The 23,802-nt window shown below is 42.8% G+C and overlaps 1 protein-coding gene across 1 annotated transcript in view; it reads right to left on the bottom strand.

Moving 5' to 3' along the window:
- Positions 1 to 11,653: 11,653 nt before the first annotated feature.
- The window catches only part of RAB11FIP4 (RAB11 family interacting protein 4), a 211,036-nt gene continuing 198,887 nt past the window's right edge, over positions 11,654 to 23,802 (bottom strand). Inside the window, exons 8-15 of the mRNA XM_065415832.1 lie at positions 23,582 to 23,681; positions 21,896 to 21,999; positions 21,137 to 21,277; positions 19,678 to 19,759; positions 18,702 to 18,839; positions 17,966 to 18,124; positions 15,085 to 15,228; positions 11,654 to 11,770 (exon numbers count right to left, since the gene is read on the bottom strand). Of these exons, the coding sequence (XP_065271904.1) occupies positions 11,654 to 11,770; positions 15,085 to 15,228; positions 17,966 to 18,124; positions 18,702 to 18,839; positions 19,678 to 19,759; positions 21,137 to 21,277; positions 21,896 to 21,999; positions 23,582 to 23,681 (985 nt within the window). The remainder of the gene's footprint in view (positions 11,771 to 15,084; positions 15,229 to 17,965; positions 18,125 to 18,701; positions 18,840 to 19,677; positions 19,760 to 21,136; positions 21,278 to 21,895; positions 22,000 to 23,581; positions 23,682 to 23,802) is intronic.

Genomic DNA, 23,802 nt, shown 5'->3' with positions numbered 1-23,802 from the left:
CATAGTTTCTTGGGGATTTTTTGCAACATGCCATGATGTGTTTTCACACTGTCTCTAAGGCCTGGTCTACACTGGGGGGGAAGATCGATCTAAGATATGCAACTTCAGCTACGAGAATAGCGTAGCTGAAGTAGACGAATCTTAGATCGACTTAGAATCACTTACTTTGCGTCCTAGCGGCGCGGGATCGACGGCCGCTGCTCCCCCGTCGACTCCGCTTCCGCCTCTCGCCGTGGTGGAGTTCCGGAGTCGATGGCAGAGCGATCGGGGATCGATTTATCGCGTCTACACTAGATGCGATAAATCGATCCCCGATAGATCGATCACCCTTAGAGCCGATGCTGTATACCGGGTATGGACAAACCACTAGAAAATATGATGTAAGGCACAATTCAGGGGCCTGATCATTTAAGGAGATGAGCACCCTCAAATTCCAAATGGTCTTCAGCTCCCATCAATTTCATCTGGCGCAGCTCTGGGGACACTAAGCAATTTTCAAGCCAGGTCCCTGGCTGGCCAGAGATAGAGAGGATCCAACCTCCTACTCTAGTTTCTGATTCTCTGGCCCAATGAGCAGGAACTATACTGAGAAGCCGGAGGCCTTGTTTCTGCTCCTGGGTCTGCTTTAACAGCCCAAGGATGCACATGAGGCCTGCACCTTAGTTTCCCTGTCTGTAAAGTGCTTTGAAATCCTTGATGTATTGGTATTACTGTCATGCTTTAATGCAGCGGTTCTCAAACTGTGGGTCGGGACCCCCAAGTGGGTCACAAGCCCATTTTTATAGGATTGTCAGGGCTGGCATTAGACTTGCTGAAGCCCAAGCCCCACCACCTGGGGCCAAAGCCCAAGGGTTTCTGCCCTGGGAGTCAGAGGGGGTCGTGGTGCAATGAAGTTTGAGAACCCCTGCTCTAGTGTATTTAGGACCTGATCCAAAGCCAACAGGAGTCTGGTCCTTGACTTCATGTTTTGGATTAAGCCCTCCACTGAAGTCACTGGGCGTTTTACCATTGACCAAACCCACAGACAGCACACGGCAGCTTTATGGGCAATGTGAAAGCTCAAGGGGGAGACATTCTTCTGAAGAGGCCATAGAGGGGATCCCTATGCACTGCTCATTAGGACATTTCTGCACAATTTTTGTACCATTTTATCTGTATTGATGTAGAAATCACTATAATCAAATCATGCAAAACCCATTGTGCAGCTGCAGTGATACTGGTCTAGCAGTAGAGCTTATTTCCAAAAACTAACCCAACATAAGCACCTTTTGTTTTTTTATACCAGCATAACTGTCCAGAGCAGGGAACTGTTCTGATCTAACTATATAAACTGCCAGTTAAATCGATACAAAAAGTATGTGTAGATCTTCCCTTCAGACAGCAAGTTACTTATTCCAGCCCCATGTTGTATCATCACATTTATTTTCAAACTGACACCTTGCACCCCGAAGCCCATTCTTTGGAGAAATTCCCACTCAGCATGAGAGAGTAGAGCTAAGAATCCCAGGATGAACTGCAAAGCATTTTAACTTTGATACAGTGTGGGAATCACTGTGTAGGTCCTCGGATTTCACTTTTGGGTTCAGCTGGCAAAACGAATTGCCAAAAATCTACTCCTTAAACTGAAATTGATCTGAAATGAGCTGCTTGTCTGAAAGAGATTTTTGTCTCCTGGTCATTTGAAGTAAAAGGAAACTGCTCGCCTCTACAGTGAATAGAAACCATAATTGTCAAATCAAGACCTAACTAAATTGAGAGGTTTAGTTATTTTGAATTCACTGATATGGACAAGATACAACTGGCCTTATAATAAATGACACTAGCACAATAGATTAGCACTTGTGTGTGTGTGACATCACTTTACAAAAGATACCATGCATCCAATATGATGCTTCTAAAATAAAACAGAGAACTGCTAATTATTTTTAAATTTAATTTGCTAAGTAGGTTAGGACATGACATAGTGCTTCTAAGAAAAACCTGTACAAAATGAGTATTTTTTTTTTTACATCCCATTGAGGCACATGAAATACAAATCTGGTCTATTTTATATATACACCTTTACAGTACATGAAACGCAGAGATGAAGATCAAATGGGAAAAAAAATTATATATGTGCCCAAAATAGCAGATAAAATGTGGGGGAAAAAATCTGTAGCCTCATGGCAGGCGAGTAAAGGCACAAGGACTAAAAATAACCATGCAATAAACATAAGTACAGTTTGTGCAATGAAGCAAACTGAATGGCTCCCACAATAGAATTTACAGTAATTCTCAAAATATACCAGTATTTAAACATACTGTAAGTGCAACATTTACTGCTCTGTAGCATACTAAAGTATTCATGTGGAGTGAAATTCTCCCTGCACCAAGCCCAGGGAAATGGGCTTTGGGCAGGGTAGAAGACAAGACGGGGTATATGTTGGGAAGACCGGGGTTACAGAACAGTCATGCATGGTCTGTTCCAGTCTGTAGGGTGGAATAGCTGCAATCCCTCTACAGGGTGGTTGCTGGACACTGGATCCATTTAAGTGCTAGCCTACCCCAAAGAGATCCACCCCTGCCCACACCTTTCTTCATAGGCCTGACACGCAGCATAAGTTGTCCAGAGGGCTTTATGCCATCTCTACAGGCCACAGTGATTCACTCCACTAAGAATGGTGCCAGGAAAATCGACAGCTCTACTGTTACAGCTGTGACACTAACATCCAGTTAACAAATAAAATTGTGTGCAAGTTCAAAGTGGGTGCAGGAAATATATCAAGGACATCCAGTTTTATTAATACATATTTTCCACTATGCTTCAAGTTTTAGCCCAAAAAAAAAAAGAAAGAAAAGAAAGTAACCTAAGGATTACTTTACAGTTAAAAAGCTGCAAGACTTTGTTTATTGTCCCTCCAAAAACCCAATCCCCATAATGTACGGAATGCAATGTAACATTTACAGTGGAATTTATTGTAGCACAGACCTGGCTGAATAGTGCCCTTAACTACAGCAACCCATACATACGTATGATGATCTGCATCTGTCTATGAGGTACAGAGTGCTAGGCTAAGCTACATGGTGAGGCTATGTCTTGCAAATATAGGTTTTAATCACTGCATTTAACTAGGTTGCTATACAGAGCAGGAGATAAAACCTAGAGGAATGTCTTAGTGCAGCCTCACTCTGGACTGGTTTAGGGCTGATCTACACTGCAGATTCAACTATCAAGGCAACTGGCTGAAACATGGTCCATGTAGTACAGAGTGGATCTTAATTGTCTTCAGTAACCATATTATAGCTGTGGATAGCAATAGCCTGGTTATTGAACATGATTAAAGTCCCAAGAGTTTTAATATCTAAAAATTCCCTTCTGTGAAGCATTTCAGGTGTATTCTCCTCCATTTGTTTAAAATGGGTACACTAAAGCACTCCGATATCATGGTGGTGGGCACGGTATAAGCACCTAGACAGGCACATGCTCTTCTGTGCAGCAGTGAAAGGGTTAAGTGATGAGCAAGGACATGGGTGTGGGTAGAGGATGTGCTCTGGTGAGATCTAGTTAAAAAAGGTTCCTCTCCTGCTTACTGGAGCAACTGCCAGTAAATTATACAGCGCAATGGATTTTATTGACTCAAACTACAGATTAATGGCACATGAGTTGTGAAAGACCCATTAAGGGTTTATCAGTTCTAGGATTTAAAGATGCATTGTCTGATGGTGGCGACTAATCCGTTCTAAAAGACTAGTGTAGAGAAGGCAGTGAATTCCCTTAACAGCAGCAATGTTGAACAGCTCAGCATGATTTAAGATTATACACGGCCTTGTCTGGACTTTTAGAACAGGTCAGTTAGCTGGCCCCTTCTACCACCATATCTTTAAATTCTGGTCAAGGTAAACCCTTAAAGGGCAACCTGGCTAGTTATTTGTCAGCCAAGTGATGGTAGCCAGCAAGTGTGAATTGGCATTTGGAAGCATGACTCTTCCTGCATGGAGTTTGTTATTTACTCTGAGCTATGGACATGATCCAAAGTCCATTGAATAGATAAGTGCTGCACCTTATCTTTCCGGTGGCTGCCAAAAGTCACTTTAATATTATCCTCAACGATGCTTTACACTATATAGCTCTCTCTGTGTGTATTTAGATCTCAAAATCATGCAATGAAAGCAACTACCCTCCCAGTCTATTGGTATGAGTGTCTGATAACCGGGATGACTGCTTAATGTTTGTTTCCCCTCAGCTCTCTTAAAAGCTTGCCCATGCAAAAATTCACATCATGGATCATACCGGGGAGTTTTGCCCAAGACAGGACTGCAGAATTACACCCTAAATAGATTTGGGCTCTACTTACATGTACAGGCTTTTAGGTTCAGATACCTTGCAAAGAAGGATTTATACCTAAGAAATGGGAGGCTAGAGTTCTTGCTATTGGACGACCAGAATCAGCTCTAAGCAAAAGGGAGCCAAATGCACAATCCCTAGTCTCTCGTGCACGAGAGCATGTGCTACCCAAGTCTATTTGGGAGCAAGCATCGAGCGTCTCTTGCTATTCTGGGAGTTCTTCCCATCTGCAACAGCAAGTGCTAAACAGCCAAATTATACTGATCATCAAAACTATTCAGTAAATTAAATTTGCCCACATAATTTGTTACCGAGGCCCTCTTCACCCTGGCCAAAGAAATTAGGCTAACACCTTCGTATTAACCCAAAGCACAGTTCACTACAGAGCCACTAACTAGAGCTGGTCACATTTCTTGAAATTGGTAAAATTTTGACGTTGGGAAAAATTCAGTAGAAATGTTGGCAAAATTTTGGATCTCCCCCAACACCTTTTTTTTTTTTTTTTTTTTTAAAACCAGCTCTCGTGCTAACACTCTTTCCTTGGTCAATGTAAATAGGGCCATTAAGCCCTTACCTACAATAGGCTTTTTTCTCCTCTGAAACCTCCTCTCATTGTTGCTAATGCTGGCTCATCTCCATCAGTGATAGCAGCAGTGGGGCTCTAACATAGACAAGCTACTGGGGTCAGCTTGTGTTTCAAGCACTGTCTCATTTAAACCTGCTCTGAGCAGAGCAGCGCAGCATGATGGTTCAAACTCCAGCATCCAGTCTACATTAGTGTTCCTGTTGTGGCTATCACATGTTGTGCTAAGACAGTGGTAGGAACAGTGGGGGGAAAAGCCTACCAGATACCTCCAGAGACATAAGACCCATCACACAAAAAACCACCACCTTATAGACTTGAATATTCAGTCTCTGTACTCTACCTTCTCAGCCCTGGAAACAGGTGCTCCGTATCCTGTCTGAGACAACTGAATAATGCAGGCAGCTTGAAGCACTGCTCCCCTGTAGTTTAAGGACCTAATCGTGCATTCCTTGGACAGCCAAACCTCAAGTCAGTGGGAGTTCTGACTGCCCAAGGAATGCAGGATCAGTCCCCAAAGAGGAGATTCAAGTCATTCTCATACCTTTCCTAAAATCTGTCATTCAGCACCAAAAAACCTCCTCAAACAGGTTGCTATTAACATACACAAGCTATCAATAATTTGCCTTGTTCTGTAGGTAAACAAATCTGTGCTAAGGGCCCTTAACCTTCCACAGACTTGAATTTGCCCCTGGTAAGTTTTTGATCAGATCTCTATCTGATTTAGAAAGTAGAATGACCACCAATTAGATCTCCACTAGGCAAAACGGCATGATGTAATTATTAGAGCAGGTAAAAAGGCCCGTTTTTTTATGGGAAATTTGAACAAAAATGTTAATTTTTCAAAATTGCAAATTTAAATAATTTGCTTCCCTCTCCTTTTTTATCCTCCTTCCTGGTAGCAAAATAGAAACAGGAAAAGGGTGGAGGAGAGAGTGGAAGAAATTTTAAACAAAAAGAAAATACCATTTTTCTTCAAAGCGTCTGACAGGGTTTTTTTTGACCAGCTCTAATAATCAGACTAAGATAAGAACCCAAAAACCCAGTTCAGCCCATGTGGGCGCCAATATAACATACTCTTTGCTTAAGTTAAGTTACCAAAGTGTTTCATTTGTAGGTGTTCAGTTGACCTCACAAAAGTACAAGAGGAAAAATAAAAGTCCAGCCAAAGAGCTTGTACAGACAGAACATAACGTTGTATGTCAAACCTAATGCATCCTGTAACCCATATCAACCTCTACACACATGCAAAGTTTCATTAACACTCCTCTGCCCTCCCCCAACTTGCTATGCATCAAGTAACAAACAGCTGTTGAGATCAATAATCCGCTATTTAAAAGTATTAAAACAATATGCACTACACAACAGGAATGAAATTGAAGCATTAACATTACAGTTTAGTTGTGTTACACGGTGACTGCCATGCTCTTTTGATGACTTTCCGGGAGCAGCTACTGTAATGACACTTGATACACAGATGACCAGTATTACTTACACTGAGCGATCTGCTCACAGAAAGTCTGATCCAACTCCTGTGGAATGCAACAGGCCATTTTGCCATTGATTCAATGGGAGTTCGATCAGGCCCCCTGATTCAGGTTGTCTTAAACCCTATACAAATTAGGGTTTCTTTTCCCCCTTGTTTAAAGGACGACAACCTTGTATTTGCTGATATTTAAATCAGAGAAGTTAATGTATTAATTTATTTTAAAATTCCAATATGCTTGACACTTATCCCAGACTACCAGACCTAGGCCAGAGAGGACATTTAATACTGACTTTTCTTATTAACCCACTTCCCCAGCTGGGTCAGTGTGTTATTACAGGGCCCACTCCTCATTTCTACATTAGCATTAGTGTCCTAAATTGCCAACATAAGTATAACTGGCCAAATTCTTTGCTGGTGTTGACTAGCACAGGTCCATTAACTTAAACAGTACTACACCATTTTATACCAGCAGAAATTCAGACCTTCATCTCTCATTAGTGTCCTAAGTGGATTAATTAAACTATAGTAATTCTTCTGTAGAGCTGGTTGAAAAAAAAAAGAAAAAAAAAAACAACCTTAATTTATCCCCCCCCCCCCCCCCCCAAAAACTGCCTTAAAGATGTAAGCTTTTTAGTTGGACTTTTTTTTTTGGTCCCCCTCCTACAGATCTGCTCAGAGAAAAAAAAAAGTTCAGGGGGTGGGCATCTGAAAGTTTGTCAATCAATGTCAATTTTTTAAAATGAAAATTTCCAACCAGCTCTAGGGTTCCATTTCAGAAATAATAAAACTGAAATGATTCCAAATATACGAAACATTCTCTCTCCTTCCCTTGTCAGTGCAAGTTAAAGTTTCTTGGCCAGAACCTCAGCTGGTATAAATCTGTGGCACTCCACTGAAATTAAAACTAAATATGCATCACCTGGAGAACTGGTCGTCAACATGTAACTACTGATAGAAAGGATTTGAGGCTTGACTTCAGTGACTCTGAAACAAATAAATAAACCGTGCTTTTCCCCACACTAGTCTGTGTTTAGTATTTGAATGCGACTTCTGGCAAGAAATAAACTGTCGTCTTCCATTGCACAAAAAACCCCTTTGCTTTTAGATTGACCTCAACGTTGCTTTAGCTTGAGGATCTGAAGTAGAGAGAACTTCTCCATGTAAGGAGCAGATAAATACAGATATGGTATCTTGGACAGAATTTAGGCTGTCAGAGTCAAAAAGCTCAATTTCAGTATAGAAATGTTCATTGTATTGGGGTATTATTAGGATGTAGAGGTACTGTAACATTAAAAAACTGGATTGATTAATACTTTAATCCGAGTTTGAAATTATCTATCCAGCAAGATAAATCGTTGCTCAACTAAATATGGCACAGATGACTGGATTGGCGCAGTCCTATGAATGCCAATATCAGTGACTTTCCTCTGGTGACAGTTCCATCAAGTTCAATGGGAATAGTCATACCAGTGGTTACACACATGCTTGAGTGGTTGCAGGCTCAGGCAGTGTGTGTAAAATACAGACTAGATCCTAGGTCCTGCCCCAGGCAGGCAGCAGAAACTGCTCGCATTTCCCCCGCTGGAGATTCCCCTGCTATATGGTTGGGAGGGGAGTCAGAAAGCCAGCCCAGCTGGGAGCTACAACTGGCTCTCTCCTCCCCACTCTGCCAAAGTTGTTCTGCAGGGCCAGAGTCTCTGCTGTGTCCAAGTTCAGATGTTAATAGCAGGTTGTGTTCCCATAAGTCTCTGTCAAGGTAATGACTCCTCATTACTGATGTGACATTGCATCATATATAGCAAAAACCTCTTTTGTCCCAAGGCTTGTGTGCAAAAGACAACTTGGTCTTACACATATCACTAGCTACTGCAGATCTAATATTAGACCTAAGTTGCCTGAACTACAGCTTTGTTTTTTAGAATAGTGACTCCTGAGAGAAAATAAATTTCTTCATTCAGAAAGAAAAGGTAACATTAAAAATAAATATACCAACTATCATATAAAGTAATTCCCCTCAGGAGTGGAAATGTAATTGCCTTTTATGCAATCAAAACCTATTTAAGGCAACTGTTTTAGAGCACTATGGATTGAGGAACAGATTTTCAAGTTCTTAGCACCCAGCAGCTCCCCACTCAACTGCTAAACAAACACTTTTAAAAATCTAGCCATAAGCATGAAATTGACCTATGTGTACAGGTAGCTCAAATGCTATTGTGAGGATTTAAGTGAAACAGACTATTTACCGCTCATATAAGTTCTCTGCACAAGGTTGAATTTGACTCTAATTATGTATGGCCCAATCCTGCATCCATTGAATTCCAGGGGAGTTTTGCTGTTGAGTTCAATGCGAGCAGGATCAGCCTTTCAGCTTCTAAAACATCCAATTTAATAATTTTCTATTAACCAAAACCTGAAGACCTTATTCACTCTCTCAAACCACCAATTGACTGGCCCTGCCCTAATAAAGGCTTTTAAAGTGTTATACTACAAAATTCTGAATGTTGGACTTCATTTATTTAAAAGAAAAATGTTTGAAAACCTGAGTATTTCCCCTAATATTTAAATAAGGAAACAGTTTCCAATCTGAAACAGGAGTAGCTTCATCTACACCAGCAAATTTCATTGCTTTAGAATGGTAAAAACGCACCTTAGCACATTTACAGACAAGGACCATTAGGTCTAGTATTGCGTCTGCTGGTTGTAGTTTACCCCAAGGGCCACCTAAACCTAGATCACATCTTAAGGTTAATTATGGCCAGCTCACACGATTTTAAACACAGGATAGTCCACATCTAGGCAGAGGGCCAGATCCATAGCACAGACTCAGAGGCAGCACAAAGCAGGTGGAAACTTCAGTGCTGAAGCACAGCAAAGGATCCTTCCACTAGAGAGAAATCCTTGGGTAGAATTAAGCTGGCATAGCTGTTTCAACCTCAATCGCCCCATCAGTCCCCTTATAGGGGAAGCAAGGAGTGGGGGAGGGGATGATACTCTGCCTGATCTCCTACGGTGGCCAGTGCAAGACCGCCGAAGCCCGTGTAATTTAGCATAGTTACTCTGGACTCAATTTTGCCCTCTGGCTGCTCCAAAATCAGGGGAGCAAAGGGGTGGCTTAGGTGGCTCCCTAATCTCCCCTGCTAAGAATCCATCCTTAAGTGTTTAATGTTAAGCACCAAAATGACATTTTTCCAGTAGAGATGAGCCCTTATACGGTTCACCCAGGCCTGAAAGGACAATTAAATTTTCATCATTAGCCCTCCTCCAGTCCCATGGCCCTACCTAGTGCTTAACAACTGATGGATTCAAATAAATAACTGAATTGATTTTATTGTCTTGCCTTCAGGAAAGCCCATTTTCAGTGCTTCCCCACACCTGCCCATTACTCCAATAAGATATCACTGAAGGCAAGAGTACAGCAGCTGCAGAAAATATATATATATATTTACATCAGTAACAATACATGCTCTAGGTATTCAGATTATGGAAAAAATGCATTACATACACAAACAAAAATACATAAAGACAATGGTAGGTGTGAGACAAACTGCCAACAGCAAGTATATACAGAAAATCAGTCATATCTACTGCAACAGTCCATTTCCAAGAAGCGTGTTAAAACACACAAGAAAACCTCTCTATGAATGTAGGCAAAGCCAGATATTTGATTACAGAGAAATGGACCAGAGTTTTTCCCTGTTTGTGCCAATTGGTATGCAACAAAGGGTGGATTTTTTCCTCCCCTGCCCCTGTTTTTTTAAGTTTAAAGCGTGTACATTTTTTTAACATTTTTTTTTAAACAAATGTTTAGTGCTTGGAATAAAATTTCACAGCATTTAACTTCTAGCTGATTTTACTTTTAGTTAAAAGGTCTTAATTCTACAAGAAATGGACCCAATTCAGGAAGCACATAAATGGTGTTTAAACCCATCCCTAGTCAGGACCGCACTTATGCAAGTGCTTAACTTTAAGCATATCCTTAACTCCAATGGGATCTAAGTACAGTATATGCTCAAAGCTAAGCAAGTGCTTATGTACTTTCCCGATTCAGAGCATATGAATGTGTGCGTGTGTGTATTCAGACAGGAGATGTAGTATTTGGGATGGGTAAATTGGGTGGTGAATGCAAGCTCTTGTGCAGTGTGTTCCACCCCCAACCCCACTGTATCACATTACCTGTTACTGGTGTCTTAAGTGTGCTTTCTACTTTTAACCGCTCAAAGGTTAAATTAGTTTACATCAGGGATTAACCAACTGCAAAACTGTAGGAGGACCCCACCAGTCTCTTATTCCCCCCCTCCTCCCCATAGGAGTGCAACAGTGTGCTTTGGTGGTGGGGAAGGGAATTAAGCTAATTGTTTAAGTTAAAGTTTTTCTTTAAAATAATGAAGTGGATTTGCATGCAGTCAGTAACATTTAAAAGAAAGAGAATGTGTTCCCTGGTTGAAGCCTTAAAATGCAGAGGAGTAGGATCCCAGAATTAATTTTAAAATGGCCCAGTGATAAACCCCTGAAAATAAGGGCATACATTGCAATGCCTCAATGCTATAGGGAGCCAGGCACAATACATACACATGCACACACTAGACAACAGACTGGCAATCATCCTGACGTTGGATATGTGGCCTTCATATTAAAAGCACTTTTTGCTGACAGTGGCAAACAAATGGATGGTATTTTTACATGGATATTAACAATTCTGCAGTTTGATTCCCCCCCAAATACAGATATTCGTTTTTTAAAAAAGTACAGGTTTGGCCAAAGGTTTATTTTTACCTCTTTGTGGTTTCAGTAGTAAAGCTCTGGCAAAGCTAAATTCAATAGAGAGTGATGTAGTCAGCACCAGTCAGGAATCAAACCTGGATATGTCGAATTTTTGGGAGTACTCTCATTCATTTGAAAGAATGAAAGATTAATTCTTGTTCTTAAAGGGAGGGGAGACATCCATATGTTTCCATTGTATTTCACCCTTACAACCAGAGGTAGAGTCATTATGTCCAGTAGCTAAAACAGCGTGATCCAGTTATATTGTTATTACATTAATATACAGTAGCGATCTTGTCACAGATATTGAAAGTGCATGAAAAAAATGAATCAAGCCAATTTGATGACTCACAGATAAGTGTACCAGACATCATATAAACATACCCAAGCACCCACACTCACACATAAGATATATATAGAATCATTTACAGTATCAGAGTGATGTTTAGATCCAGTGGCATGTGCAGAAATATCAGGCAATTGCTTTTTTTGTCCTTCAATTTTTTATTTCCAGGATAGATGGGTTGTGGTCTAGGATGGCCAAAATAATCTTGTCCATATACTGTCGCAATCTGTAGTTTATTTCCTCCTGTTCTTTAAGAGCTTCCATGAGCTGAAACAAAGATTCCCAAGTTAAGTATCTAATGCAAAACGTCACTCCTACCTACAGCACTGTGTAAATTAAAATTAGATAAGGCTTGGCCTCGGGTCACCTTTGTATTAAAAAATTACTCATTGCCTCTAATGATTCTCTGCTCTCCCCTCACCCCAAGAGATTGCGAAGTGAAGACACAAAAAGGTAGATAAGTATCCCCATTATGCAGTTAGCTAACACGGGCACTTATGTCTGTGTAACTTATGTCGTTCAAGGGGGTGGTATATTCATCCCCGAGTGACATAAATTCTGCCAACACGAGCGCTGGTGTAGACAGCGTTGTGCCGGCGGGAGACCTTCTCCTGCTGACAGCTTCTGCCGCTCGCAGAGGTGGTTTTATTATACCAACAGGAGAGCTCTCTGTCGGCAGAGAGCGTCTTCACCAGATGCGCTGCAGCGGAGTAGTTGCAGTGCTGTGTGTGTGTAGACATGCCCCTAAGTACCACTGAGCAAGTCACTTGAGTCAGGGGCAAAGCTGTAAATAGAATCCAGGGCTCCCGACCCAGAGCCCAGTGTTCTATCCACAAGCCCACACTGCCTGCTCCTGAATGAGTACATGTCTGTTTCCTCATCTTAGAGTGTACATTAAATGAAACCTTTTTAAGCATTCCTACATCTGTAGAAAAAAAGGTGCTGTAAATACAGAGTGTGAGAATTCGAACATATATAATGTTTTGAGGCCACAGTTTCCTGTCCAATAAAAAAGGATCTATTTGAAATCATAAATAATGCACCTTTGGTGCTATATTAACGTGCAGGGAAAATGTATATTTTGTACTTTCACCTAAGCTCTTAGGATCCGAGAGCATCTTTAGTTCATTTCAAGACAAGTTGCTTTATATACACAGTATGTTTAGGCTGAGATTTTCAAAGCTGTCTAAGAGATTTGGATGCCCAGTGCTCATTAAAATTAATGGTTTTGGGGCATCCAGTTCTATTAGGTGGCCTTTAAAATCTCAGGCCAAAATTATTATGATAAAAACATTACGATGAAATTTTTTTTTTTTTTTTAACAGGTCTGAAATTTAATAAACATGGTCCACTAAGTTATGGTGACAGCAGGATGTTTGTCAAGCAAAGACACAAGATACGTCTTTTTGGGGGGAGGAAAACCAGAAACAAAGAGAGTTAGTTGTGGCAGCCTAGGTGGATTCTTTTGGTCAGACTAGAAGCAAAATCCCAGGCTGATATTGTGAGTGAGTAGAAGGTCTGAAGGCTCAGCTGCCTTGTCTCGAGAGATTAGCCGGGCAGGTTGTGGGTAGGAATGCTGAGACGACAAAGAGTGGCCAAAGCTGTCCAGTGACAGTGATTCAGTGCCCAATTTAAGGCATGAGTTTTTGAAAAAGTCCTAAGGACCCATCCTCTGAAAAAATCAGTCTCTATTTACATCTAAAAATTGGAGTTCCCCAAAAATCACTAGTCACTTTGGAAAATCTTGACCAGCATCTCCAGGTCTCCAGCTGGACAGGAATATAGGTTTATCATATATAATTCAACACAACAGTAGTTTGGCATTCCCGTTGAGATACACCCTCTTTATTCTCTCAAGCCAGGTTTTTTTTTTTTTTTTTTTAAATGTGCCTCTTAGAGCTCATCTCTGTAGAGAATGTGTCTGATTCTTCTCCTCCTCCCCCGATCAAAACTGCATTATTTGAACGAACCATAGCAATTAACAGGGAGACAGAGGAGTCGAGCAGAACCACTTTGGCAGCATGCTACTCAGTATTAGATAGTGATCCAGAAGTTCTGCGTTAGCCCTGGTAAGATTAAAGACTGGATACAAGACTTATTTTGGTGACAGCAAAAAATGTAGTTTGTCTTATTCTGAGGCCAGATCTACACCACCACCTACTTCAGTATCACTTATGTTGCTGAGGGGTGTGAATATACCACCCTCTCTGAGCAACATCAGTTACACCGACGTAAGTGCCAGTGTGGACAGCACTATGTCGGCGGGAGGGCTTCTCCCACCGACATAGCTACCACCTCTCACAGAGGGGGATTTATTCTGCCGATGGGAGAGCTCTCTCCTGTTGGCATAGAGCATCTTCACCAGACCCACTCCAGCAGCACCGCTGTAGTACTTCTAGTGTAGACTAGCCCCGAGAAAAATTCCACCAAGTGACATCGCACAACCAGTCTCCACAGGGCCCTGGTTCAGCAAAGTACGTAAGCACACACCTAACTTTAAACCCAGGAGTGGTCCCCTGAAGTCAACAGGTCTATTCAAGCGCTTAGTTGGGTACAAGTTCTATACCACAACTCACTTTTATAAAAGCAAAAAGGGAAACTATCCATCTAATACTTAGATCAGTTTCCTGCATTTTACCTTTGACTGCCTTCAAAGTCCATAGCCCTTGTGGCTTGAAAGAACCTCTCAAATCATCTCACCTGGTCCCCTGCCCAAGTGTAAGAGCTCCTCTAGAATATCTTGCTAAGTGCTACTTCATTAAATGTCTACATTATGGGTTTGTGCACAGAAACTTTTCAGTAGTTCTATTTGGTTGGTCTCCAAAATAGGGTGAGGTCTTCAATCGATATAGCTCCATTAAAGTCAATGGAATCACACTGATTCATGCGGGCCAAATCCTCAACCAGTTGCTTTTTGAAAGGTGAGCTATCAGCAGTCACAAACTCCTGGTATTAGCATTAACTCCATTGAGATGAATGGGTGTAACAGGGACAAGTGTGGACTGGTTAGTTAAAGTATGCAGTATTGTTTAGAGCTTCTTAGCAACTTGGAGGTGTGCCGGGTTTTTACCAGCTGTGCCAACTGAAAACGAGGAGCCAATGTGTAAATTCAGTTTGAAGCATGAGCAAAATTCTCTCTTGGTTATACAGGAGTAAATCCGAAGTCACTCCTCTGAAGTTAATGGAGTTACTCCAGCTTGACGCTGGAATACATCAGATTAGAAAATCTGGAACCGCACTTGAAGAAATGAGCTACCGTAAGGCACCTGCTAAACATGAAACAGTGTCTATAACAGCAGTCAGTGCCTTAAATAGATACCCTTTAGATCTAACGCTGCCATCCTTTGAAACAAACTTGTGTTACGATGGAATTTCTCTAGTATTTTGATTATAATGAAACTAGTTGGATGATGCTAAAATAAGCATCTGAAAATATCACTAGATTTAGCTACATTCCTAATTCCTGGCACAACAGGAGTTATGTTGCGGATTTGTCTGTGTAAGAACTTTCACCCTGACAGTTAATCTGTTCTCACTTTTCTATTTTGGGATTAGCATTGTTTTGCTCTCAGTTGCATTACCTCATCTCTTGATGCAGAGTCGATTTCAGCAGCCAGTGATTGGGCTTTTGTCTGTGTTGCAAAAAGATTCTTAGCTTCATAAAGACTAAGACTTAGGATCTGTCCATTAAGGTCATCATTCTGGTCACGAAGTTTCTGATTCTCCTATTAAAATAGGAAAGAAAATGGAATGGAGTTTTCATGAAAAGAAAGAAAAACCGCTCAGGTAACATGAAAGCGAACGTCACTTTTGTTTTGCATGTCATTATCCACTTTTCTAAGATATGTCCTTTACAATGGTACCTCTAAGAATGGCCAAACACTGGAGGGTTTCAGAGAAAAACCTAAATTCCACACAATAATTCCACCTAATTCTGGAATGTTACAGGGCCTTCACAGAAGACGTTGCCTACTGATCCCAGCTGTGGATCAGCTTCCGTGCCAAGCGTGATATGGTTGGGTTGTTTTGTTTTGTTAAGCTTGTGTATCTTCACTTAGGGTACGTCTATACTTACCTCCGAGTCCGGCTGTAAGCAATCGATCTTCTGGGATCGATCCCGGAAGTGCTCGCCGTCGACGCCGGTACTCCTGCTCCGCGAGAGGAGTACGCGGAGTCGACGGGGGAGCCTGCCTGCCACGTCTGGACCTGCGGTAAGTTCGAACTAAGGTACTTCGACTTCAGCTACGTTATTAACGTAGCTGAAGTTGTGTCTCTTAGTTCGAAGTGGGGGGTTAGTGGGGACCAGGCCTTAGTTTTCCATTTTCTGTACTAAGTGGCGGAACAATCAGCCCTATCTTCATCTGTGCCTTCAAATATGATTATATTACTGTAAACATTCCAATTTTGGGGTCAGTCTTCAAGCAACTAGACTCCAGTCAGACTTCTTCTGATGACCCCTAGAGCTTAGTCATGGGGAGAAAAATACAGACAGACAAAAGTGCCCCAACTTTAATCTCCAATATGCCTTTATTATTTTGTGTGCCTGTGACGTTATTGACATAATCTGGAACCATATAGAACATGGTTGCAACCAAAGTCCTGTAGTGGCACCAAATCTTGTATAAAGGGGGTCAAATGAGGTGTCTAACACAAGGTTATGGTTTGCTGGTTATAATTATGCTGTCTATATGTGTGTATCAGTTTTGTAGTTGAAGTTGTGAATATTGGCTCTAGACTGTCTGTATTTCAAACTTATGCTATGCTTCTGGGAGACATCCCAGACAAGTTGGTGTTAGCTCTGCCTAGCCTGCCTGATGGCCCATTAAGGACCATCAGCTATACAATTGACCCATTGAGAGAAGGCAGATACGCCTTGCAACTCAGCAAAGTATGCAGGGACTGGCCCATGTGACTCCAGACTCCATTTTGCTGTAATTTTCCACAGTAAGGACAAAGAGGTGTTCTTACACCTGGAAAAGACTATAAAAGGCTGATGCCTCATCTACATCTTGTCTTCAGTCCTGCTTCTTACCTCTGGAGGGACTTTGCTACAAATGGAAGCTCTACACAAAAGGACTGAATGACCCATCCCAGCTGTGGATGTACTCCAGAGACTTGATTTTGAACCTGCAGTTTATTTCATCACTGCTACAAGCCTAAACCAAGAACTTTGCCATTACTGTATGTAATTGATTCCATTTAACCAATTCTAGCTCTCATCTACATCTTTTTCCTTTTATGAATAAACCTTTATATTTTAGATTCTAAAGGATTGGCAACAGCGTGATTTGTGGGTAAGATCTGATTTGTATATTGACCTGGGTCTGGGGCTTAGGTTCTCTTGATCCCAAAGGACCTTTTTCTTTTACTGGGGTATTGGTTTTCATAACCATTTGTCCCCATAACAAGTGGCACTGGTGGTGATACTGGGAAACTGGAGTGTCTAAGGGAATTGCTTGTGTGACTTGTGGTTAGCCAGTGGGGTGAGACCAAAGTCCTCTTTGTCTGGCTGGTTTGGTTTGCCTTCGAGGTGGAAAAACCCCAGCCTTGGGCTGTAACTTCCCTGTTTAAGCGATTTGTCCTGAATTGGCACTCTCAGTTGGGTCTGGCCAGAACCAGCATCGTTACAGTGGCCAAGTTGACAAAACTTCCTGTGTGCACAGATACCACATTTACTTGTGCATGGATTGCTTTTAATGTCCAGTCCATATAGCGCCGGGGTCCCCAAACTGTGGGGCACATCGCACCCCCCCCCCGCACAGCAGGGCCCAGGCCAGCCCCCGAGAGGGGGAAAGAGGGAGAACCACCCTGCCCCACTCCGCCCCCAGCTCTGCTCCGGCCCTGCCCCCAGCTGCGGCTCTGTTCCTGGCCCCCGACTGCGGTCCAGCTGCGGCTTCTGCTTCTGGCCCCAGCCTTTGCTCCCGGCTGCAGCTCTGCTCCCGGCCCTGGACCCAGCCCCACCCTCGGCCCCTGGCCGTGGTTCTGTTCTCGCTCCAGCCCCAGACCTGCCCCCCTCCTTAGCAGCCGCAGCCCCACTCCTGGTCCTGGGGCAGGACCATGAAAAGTTTGGGGACCACTCACATAAAGGACAGCAGCCTACTACTGATGCCAGCTAACAGTTACTTCCTTAGCAAAGTGACATGGCCTATGGATCTGAAAGTCTCCAGTTTGGATCTCATGGTCAACCCACGTGAGTCATTGCATAGGAGACACACACAAATGCATGAACACGCCTCTTGCACTATGCAGGCTGTATTTACAATCCTTTCAAAAAACAAACAGAGCTTGGGAAGTCTTAACAAATGCAAACACTATAAAGATCCATTTCAGGCCAATGAAAGTCTCTCTTGGGAGTTTGTTGATAAAAGTTACAATTAGAGATATTTCTCCAGCATCTCTGCATGATTATCCAAACATCACCCCCACGAACATGAGAGGCCTGGAGGCCCCCACCCCGCTCACCTGCTTTAGCCGTTTAATTTCATGCTCCATTTCCACTTCCCTCGTTCGTGCGTTGAATTCACTCACACTGGACGAGGAGCTTCTCCCCCGGCCGGGGCGCTCGCAATCTAGTTTGTACAGCTGCAAATGCTCCAGTTCCTTTCGCAAGTCCTCAATGAGCTGCAAGGAGATGAAGACAGGATGGTCCATTTCAATAAACAGCGACTGACCACCTGCACACCACGAACTGATCAGCTCTTCAGGGCAGGGACTGCCTAGTTGTTTGCAGGATAACTGGTGCAGTGTGGCTCTGATCCAGATCGGAGCAGCTGGGCACTTCTGCAACACAGCCAGCCCCTCAACACCCGATCTCCGGAAGTGCTGATCACACCGCCAGTTTATGAAGTGCAAGGGTATCTAAGGAAGCTTGAAAGATACCTTCCTAGCTGCACATATTCAGAGGCATGGAGATCATGAGAGAGCAGCTCCAAAGTTTACAGTTGTGGCAGGGACTGTCACTACGTGTTTGTACAGTGCCTAGCACAACGGGGCTGCCAACCTGCTCAAGGCCTCTAGGCACTCCTGCAATACAAGTCAGGGTTAAACAATAAGTGCCACTAGGGGAATTGCCACATCGACAACATTATCCCCAGGTCCTGCTGTGGCCGCCCTTGCACATGACAGTGCACCTGTTGTTTTACTCACTCTTGCAAGGAAGGGCTGCTGGAGCGGGCTCTGCACCTCTGTTCATACTCACCTCCTGAGTAGCTTCCCTCTCCTTGTTAAATTCAAGTCTGTTCTGTCGCAGCTTGTCCATCATCCTTTTGTACAAGTCCATCTCGTCCTTCAGCCGCAAACTGGTGTCTTCTAACCTATCCGACATGCGTTGCCTCTCCTGAAACAAACCAGGAACTTGACAGCCAAGTTGGACTTCCCCAGCCCATCATGTTTCCATGTCATTGTTTTACACCATGCTAATCGGCCAATACCATTCATCAGCATGGGTGCAGCTACTCTAGTGTTATGCTGCAACCAGAAGCTTAATCTCCCGGAGCTCGATCCTTTCAGCTATCTGCATGCAGAGCTGTATTCAGTCAATGGAAGTTCTGAATGTACTAGCACTTAGCAGGATCGGGGCCACTATATAAACAAGCAGTCTCCAAGGATAACAAAAACAGGTATTTTATCGGTCAGTGAATATTCCAGAACTCTTCCGTCTGGCCATTTCTCTGCAGAGAGCCAGAGAAGTGGGATATTTCTGTATAGTTTAGGGAGATAATTTCTCAAAGCATAAAAGCTTAAACACACAACACAAACTTGCCATTTGAAGACAGATAACTCTCCTCATCCCCTGCCATCATTCTTCTTGCAAAACCCTTCAGTTTTCAAACTAGTTTAGGAGAACGCAATTCATTTACCATGCTGAAAGGAAAACTCACTATGCCCCTGATCTAATGCCTAATGAAGACAACAGAAAGACACCCATTCATTTCAATGGGCCTTGGACAGGACTATAAAAGCCAGTCACTTTTGAAGTTCGCCTCAGAAATATTCCTTTAGGTGTGTTAAGTGTCTCCCAAATCCATTTACATTATTTTTCTCTTATTTTGGGGATTGTCAATTAAAAAAACCCTATCATTTAGTGACTAATTTTTTTGCCCTCACATCAACCACACAGCTGACTAGCAGTCACTCACTACACAGATATGGTCAGCACTCAGAAGTTTAATTACCTCATCTAGTTTCTCAGTTTGTGATTTCAGTCGTGTGACGGTGGTTTTGAGTTCACCATTTTCTTCTTCAAGCTGTTGAACCCTGTATAAAGACAGCGAGACTTACAGTAAACACAATCGGCAAGGAAAGCGTGAGGGATTGAGAGAAACATGCTCCCCAAAAATCCCATTCATCTGGTCTCTTTATTGAATGTAGGTGTTTAAAGACAAAAAAAAAAAAAAACTTCTCCTAGTGGTTTTCAGCACAATCACTGACTTGGTTTAAGTGGCCAAAGATCCACATGGACATTTGGATGTGAGGGGGATGGGCATGGCATAAGACCCTGAATAGAACCTAATAGAAAGGAACCAGGCCACAGAGAAGTTCCCGATACAGTTGGTCCCAGTTCCTTCCTTGAATCGCTAATTTTAGAAAGCCAAATACCTACTTATTTAAAAGGCAACTGAACTTTTACTGTCTTCTAAGCTTCTACTGGGCATCTCTTGCACAAAGACAAAACACGCAGGGCCTGACTTGCCACCCTGAACCTTGGGCAGTAATTTAACAGCATTCTAGTAGCTTTTTACACCCATTCTGCACAGGTGTAGGTAGCTTCCCAAGGACCAAGACAGCAGAGAATCAGTCTCACATCCTTCCCGTCCTGGTTGAAGATAGGGATAAAATAGATACCTGTGTCTATGTAGGGGCAACAAGAGTAGAGCCCTTGGCCTGAGTTCTAGTTTTATGGTTGATTGTGCTTTATAGGTTTCTTGGGCATGCCCGTAGGAGGCTCTCTCTTACAGATTTTGCTTCCTCGCCGTATGCCAGGGCCACAGCTTGGCATCCTTCAGAGCCCAGTGCAAGGCCCTTGGCTGAATGGACATCTGGGAGAACATCTGGCAGCTGACTGCAGTTGGGTTGTTGTGTCGGCAGCGTGAGGGTAATTATTTTCCTGTTTGACTTGAGTGATGGTAGGTGCCCAGAAAGCCATTAGTGACGCTCATTTACATGACACATTCGTTCTTATGCCATAAGAGACACTGCCACAATGCAACTTGAGCAGGGACTCAACAAATCTCAACTCAGGGGAAAAGCCAAGAGTATTCCATTCTCCTATCCTTTTGGGGTACGTATAGTGTCTATCAAGTTGTTCTGCATGGGCAGACCTCTGCCAAGGGGGCTCTGTGAACAGGGATCAGCTGGGAGAATTCGGTAAGTTCTTCAGGGCAGGGATCCTTCTTACACATAAAGAACCTAACATGCTTTTGGGTATTACACAACTAAGTGACTCTCTTCAATTATTTTAAGTATCTAACCTGTAACCATCTGCACACAAGGCAACATACAATCTAGGTTCACACACTAATGGAAAAAGTGGATTACAAAAAGAACACATGAGGAAAACAGTCATTATATCTTCTGCTTCTATGTGGATCTAGACAACACGTCATCCCGACTTGCCAGCTGGTATGTTTTTACCTTGTATTTAGCAGTTCAATTTCAGTGCCCTTTTCTTTTTCATACTTGCTGTATGCTTCTCTATGCCTTTTTATTTCTTCTTCCAGCGTTTGTTCAGCTGATGTCTCCTGGTCTTTCAACAGTTCTTCTAGTTCATGAACTCTAGGAAAGTCAGTCATTTTGGTAACAGTTTAAAACACTTGCCCACACACCACATTCAAGAGTATCAAATACACACACTTCTCTTTTATTCTATACTGATTTACCACTTAGATCTTTGTATGCATACTTCCCAGCAGCCAAAGTTAAGGAACATCTATTTCTCTATTATGGCCATTCTCTGTAATAACATGCTGGGTTCTCTCTCTGAATGTAGGCCAGTTTTCTGCCGCGAGTATGTATACCATAAAAGACATGGGGGCATCCCCTTCATAACATGATGTGAGATGACTCTCCCTAGACAGCCAGCTGCAAGCAAGTCAGATACTCTGCTTGGCAGGAGCATAACCGCTACATTGCTAAGCTTGCTTAAAGGACACAATTCACTGCATATGCAGCAAGGCTGTGCAGTTCCATTTTTTTGGGCTTCCCAGATGAAAAGCTTTGAGGACACTTGCTCCGTGTAGGACAGTGACACGCACAAAAGTTCACACTTCATTCTAGCTAAGCAGCTGGGACCCAATATTGGATTTCCACTTTCCTTCTAGTCTCATCACAGCTCTGCTCCTGAAGGTATTGCAATGACACGGCACAGAGGAAGCAGGCTGCATGTTTTATTACCTGTGAACTAGCTGCGTGTTCTCCTGTTTCAGTTTGCTCTTCAGGTCTCCATTTGTCATGTTATCATTCTCCAGTTCGGTCACCTTTTTTTCTAAAGAAGTGACCTAGAAAGAGAAGAGGATTTGAGTCTCTTTCACACCCACCCAACCTCTTACATCTAAACCACAACGGGGGGCAAAGCTGCACTTGGATGCCAAAGGCAAAACTTAATACAAGGGTCTACGTTTCCAAGAGAGCAGGAGTGCATCTCGTTCTGATCTTCCCTTAAGTTCATGTCCCCCAAAACCTATCAATGCAAACGCACAATGAATTGACACTTAGAAGTGCATATTGACCGGAATTAAATACAGAGAGAAATTAAGCTACTTAGCATCACTGTAAGAGACAGGCTGTCATTACTTCATTTGCATGAACAACCCTCAGCTTCTTGCCACAACGTAGTGCAATGAGATTTAGTGCTTATGAGAGTGAATCCTCCAAGGTGCCAGGCAGCCTTAGCTTCTACCCAAGTGACTCTCACAGGACTCCCTTGAAGGGCCCTTGTAGAGTCAGTCTGTTGGAGGGAAACGGATACAGTGGGACAGGGCCCCAGGCTGGAAGGCAAAACCTGGGCTCTATACATAGCTTTGCCATGGACTTGCTGCTGCAGCTTGGACAGGTCAGAGGCCAAGAGAGTGTCCTAATTTTAGGTGCCCAACTTGAGATGCCTTGAGCCTGAGTTTGGATTTGGGAGTGCTCACCTCCCTGAAAATCAAGCCCCTGTAAGGTGCCTCAGAAGTTGGGCTCAAAAACGAGGCACCTAAAGCTTGGGTTTGCTTATGTAAAGTTTGGACTTAAGCCCACTGGGCCTCAGCTTGGGAAACTGAGCTAAGTTGCAGCAAATGAGCAGCTACCTCGAGAATGGAATTGACAGACACAATGGGCCCAAATCTCATTCACATTAATGCTTCTTTATGCTGCTCTGGTAGCCCAGAGGGGCCATAAGTGGATGTACATGTCATTCATACTGACTTGATTGGTATATCAATTTACACTGCCAGAGCACTGTTAAGGGCTTTGTTTATACACAGAAGTAGTCCCACTATCACTATACCGGTGTAGTTAAAGCAGCACAACCGCTTAGAGTAGACGCAGTTATACTGGCATAGCTATTCTTGTGGGGGGGGGGGGGGGGGAAGAGAATAAACTATGCTGGCATAAAACACCTTTATGTTCTCTAGGACTGTACCCATGCAAGAATTTTACTGGGATAAGTATTTTCGTTAAAAAAATAAAAAATAAAAACCAACCTCATGTGCAACTGAAATACCAATATAAAAGCTAGGTTTTGACCAGGCATTTAGTGGAAGTGAGAATCAGACCCATTGTTGCTTTTTCATTTTCTTGCTCAGTGAAAGGCTTACATATTAATCAAGCTTAGACTTCATCATATTTCAATAAAGAATTCTTAGCTTGTACTTTCGTTCTCTTTTTGGTTAGGCTCTTCTACTTCTTTTGGGAGAGGAAGTGAACATTAACTTTGGGATATTCCATTATTACTCACTTTTCGTTAGAGATCCTGACTGAGGTCACTTGCCCAGATCTACTAGCCACCTCTGGTGGCTCTTTCTGGTAGACAGACATGTCTCCGGCTGCACCAACAATAGCTCTGCTGAATCTAGCAATCATGATGTGAAGGCTCCTCACCTTTTCAGTGATATCATTATCACATGAGTCTATGCTGTCTCTGAACAAGTCCTCTGTGCTGCCATTACTGCTGCTGAAGTTACTGTTGTGGAAGAGTTGTCTGGAAGATTAGAAGGATTATTTTACATCATAGGGGGGGGAAAAAAAAAAAGTCTTCCTACTTTGTGGACTGGCTTTGCACCTTGAATGTCCCCAGCTAACATCTGTGCAATAGCTTCAAT

The sequence above is a fragment of the Emys orbicularis genome, chromosome 13 (genome assembly GCF_028017835.1).
Source record: "Emys orbicularis isolate rEmyOrb1 chromosome 13, rEmyOrb1.hap1, whole genome shotgun sequence".
NCBI classification, from domain to species: domain Eukaryota; kingdom Metazoa; phylum Chordata; order Testudines; family Emydidae; genus Emys; species Emys orbicularis.
This window is presented reverse-complemented; position numbering and strand designations above follow the sequence as displayed.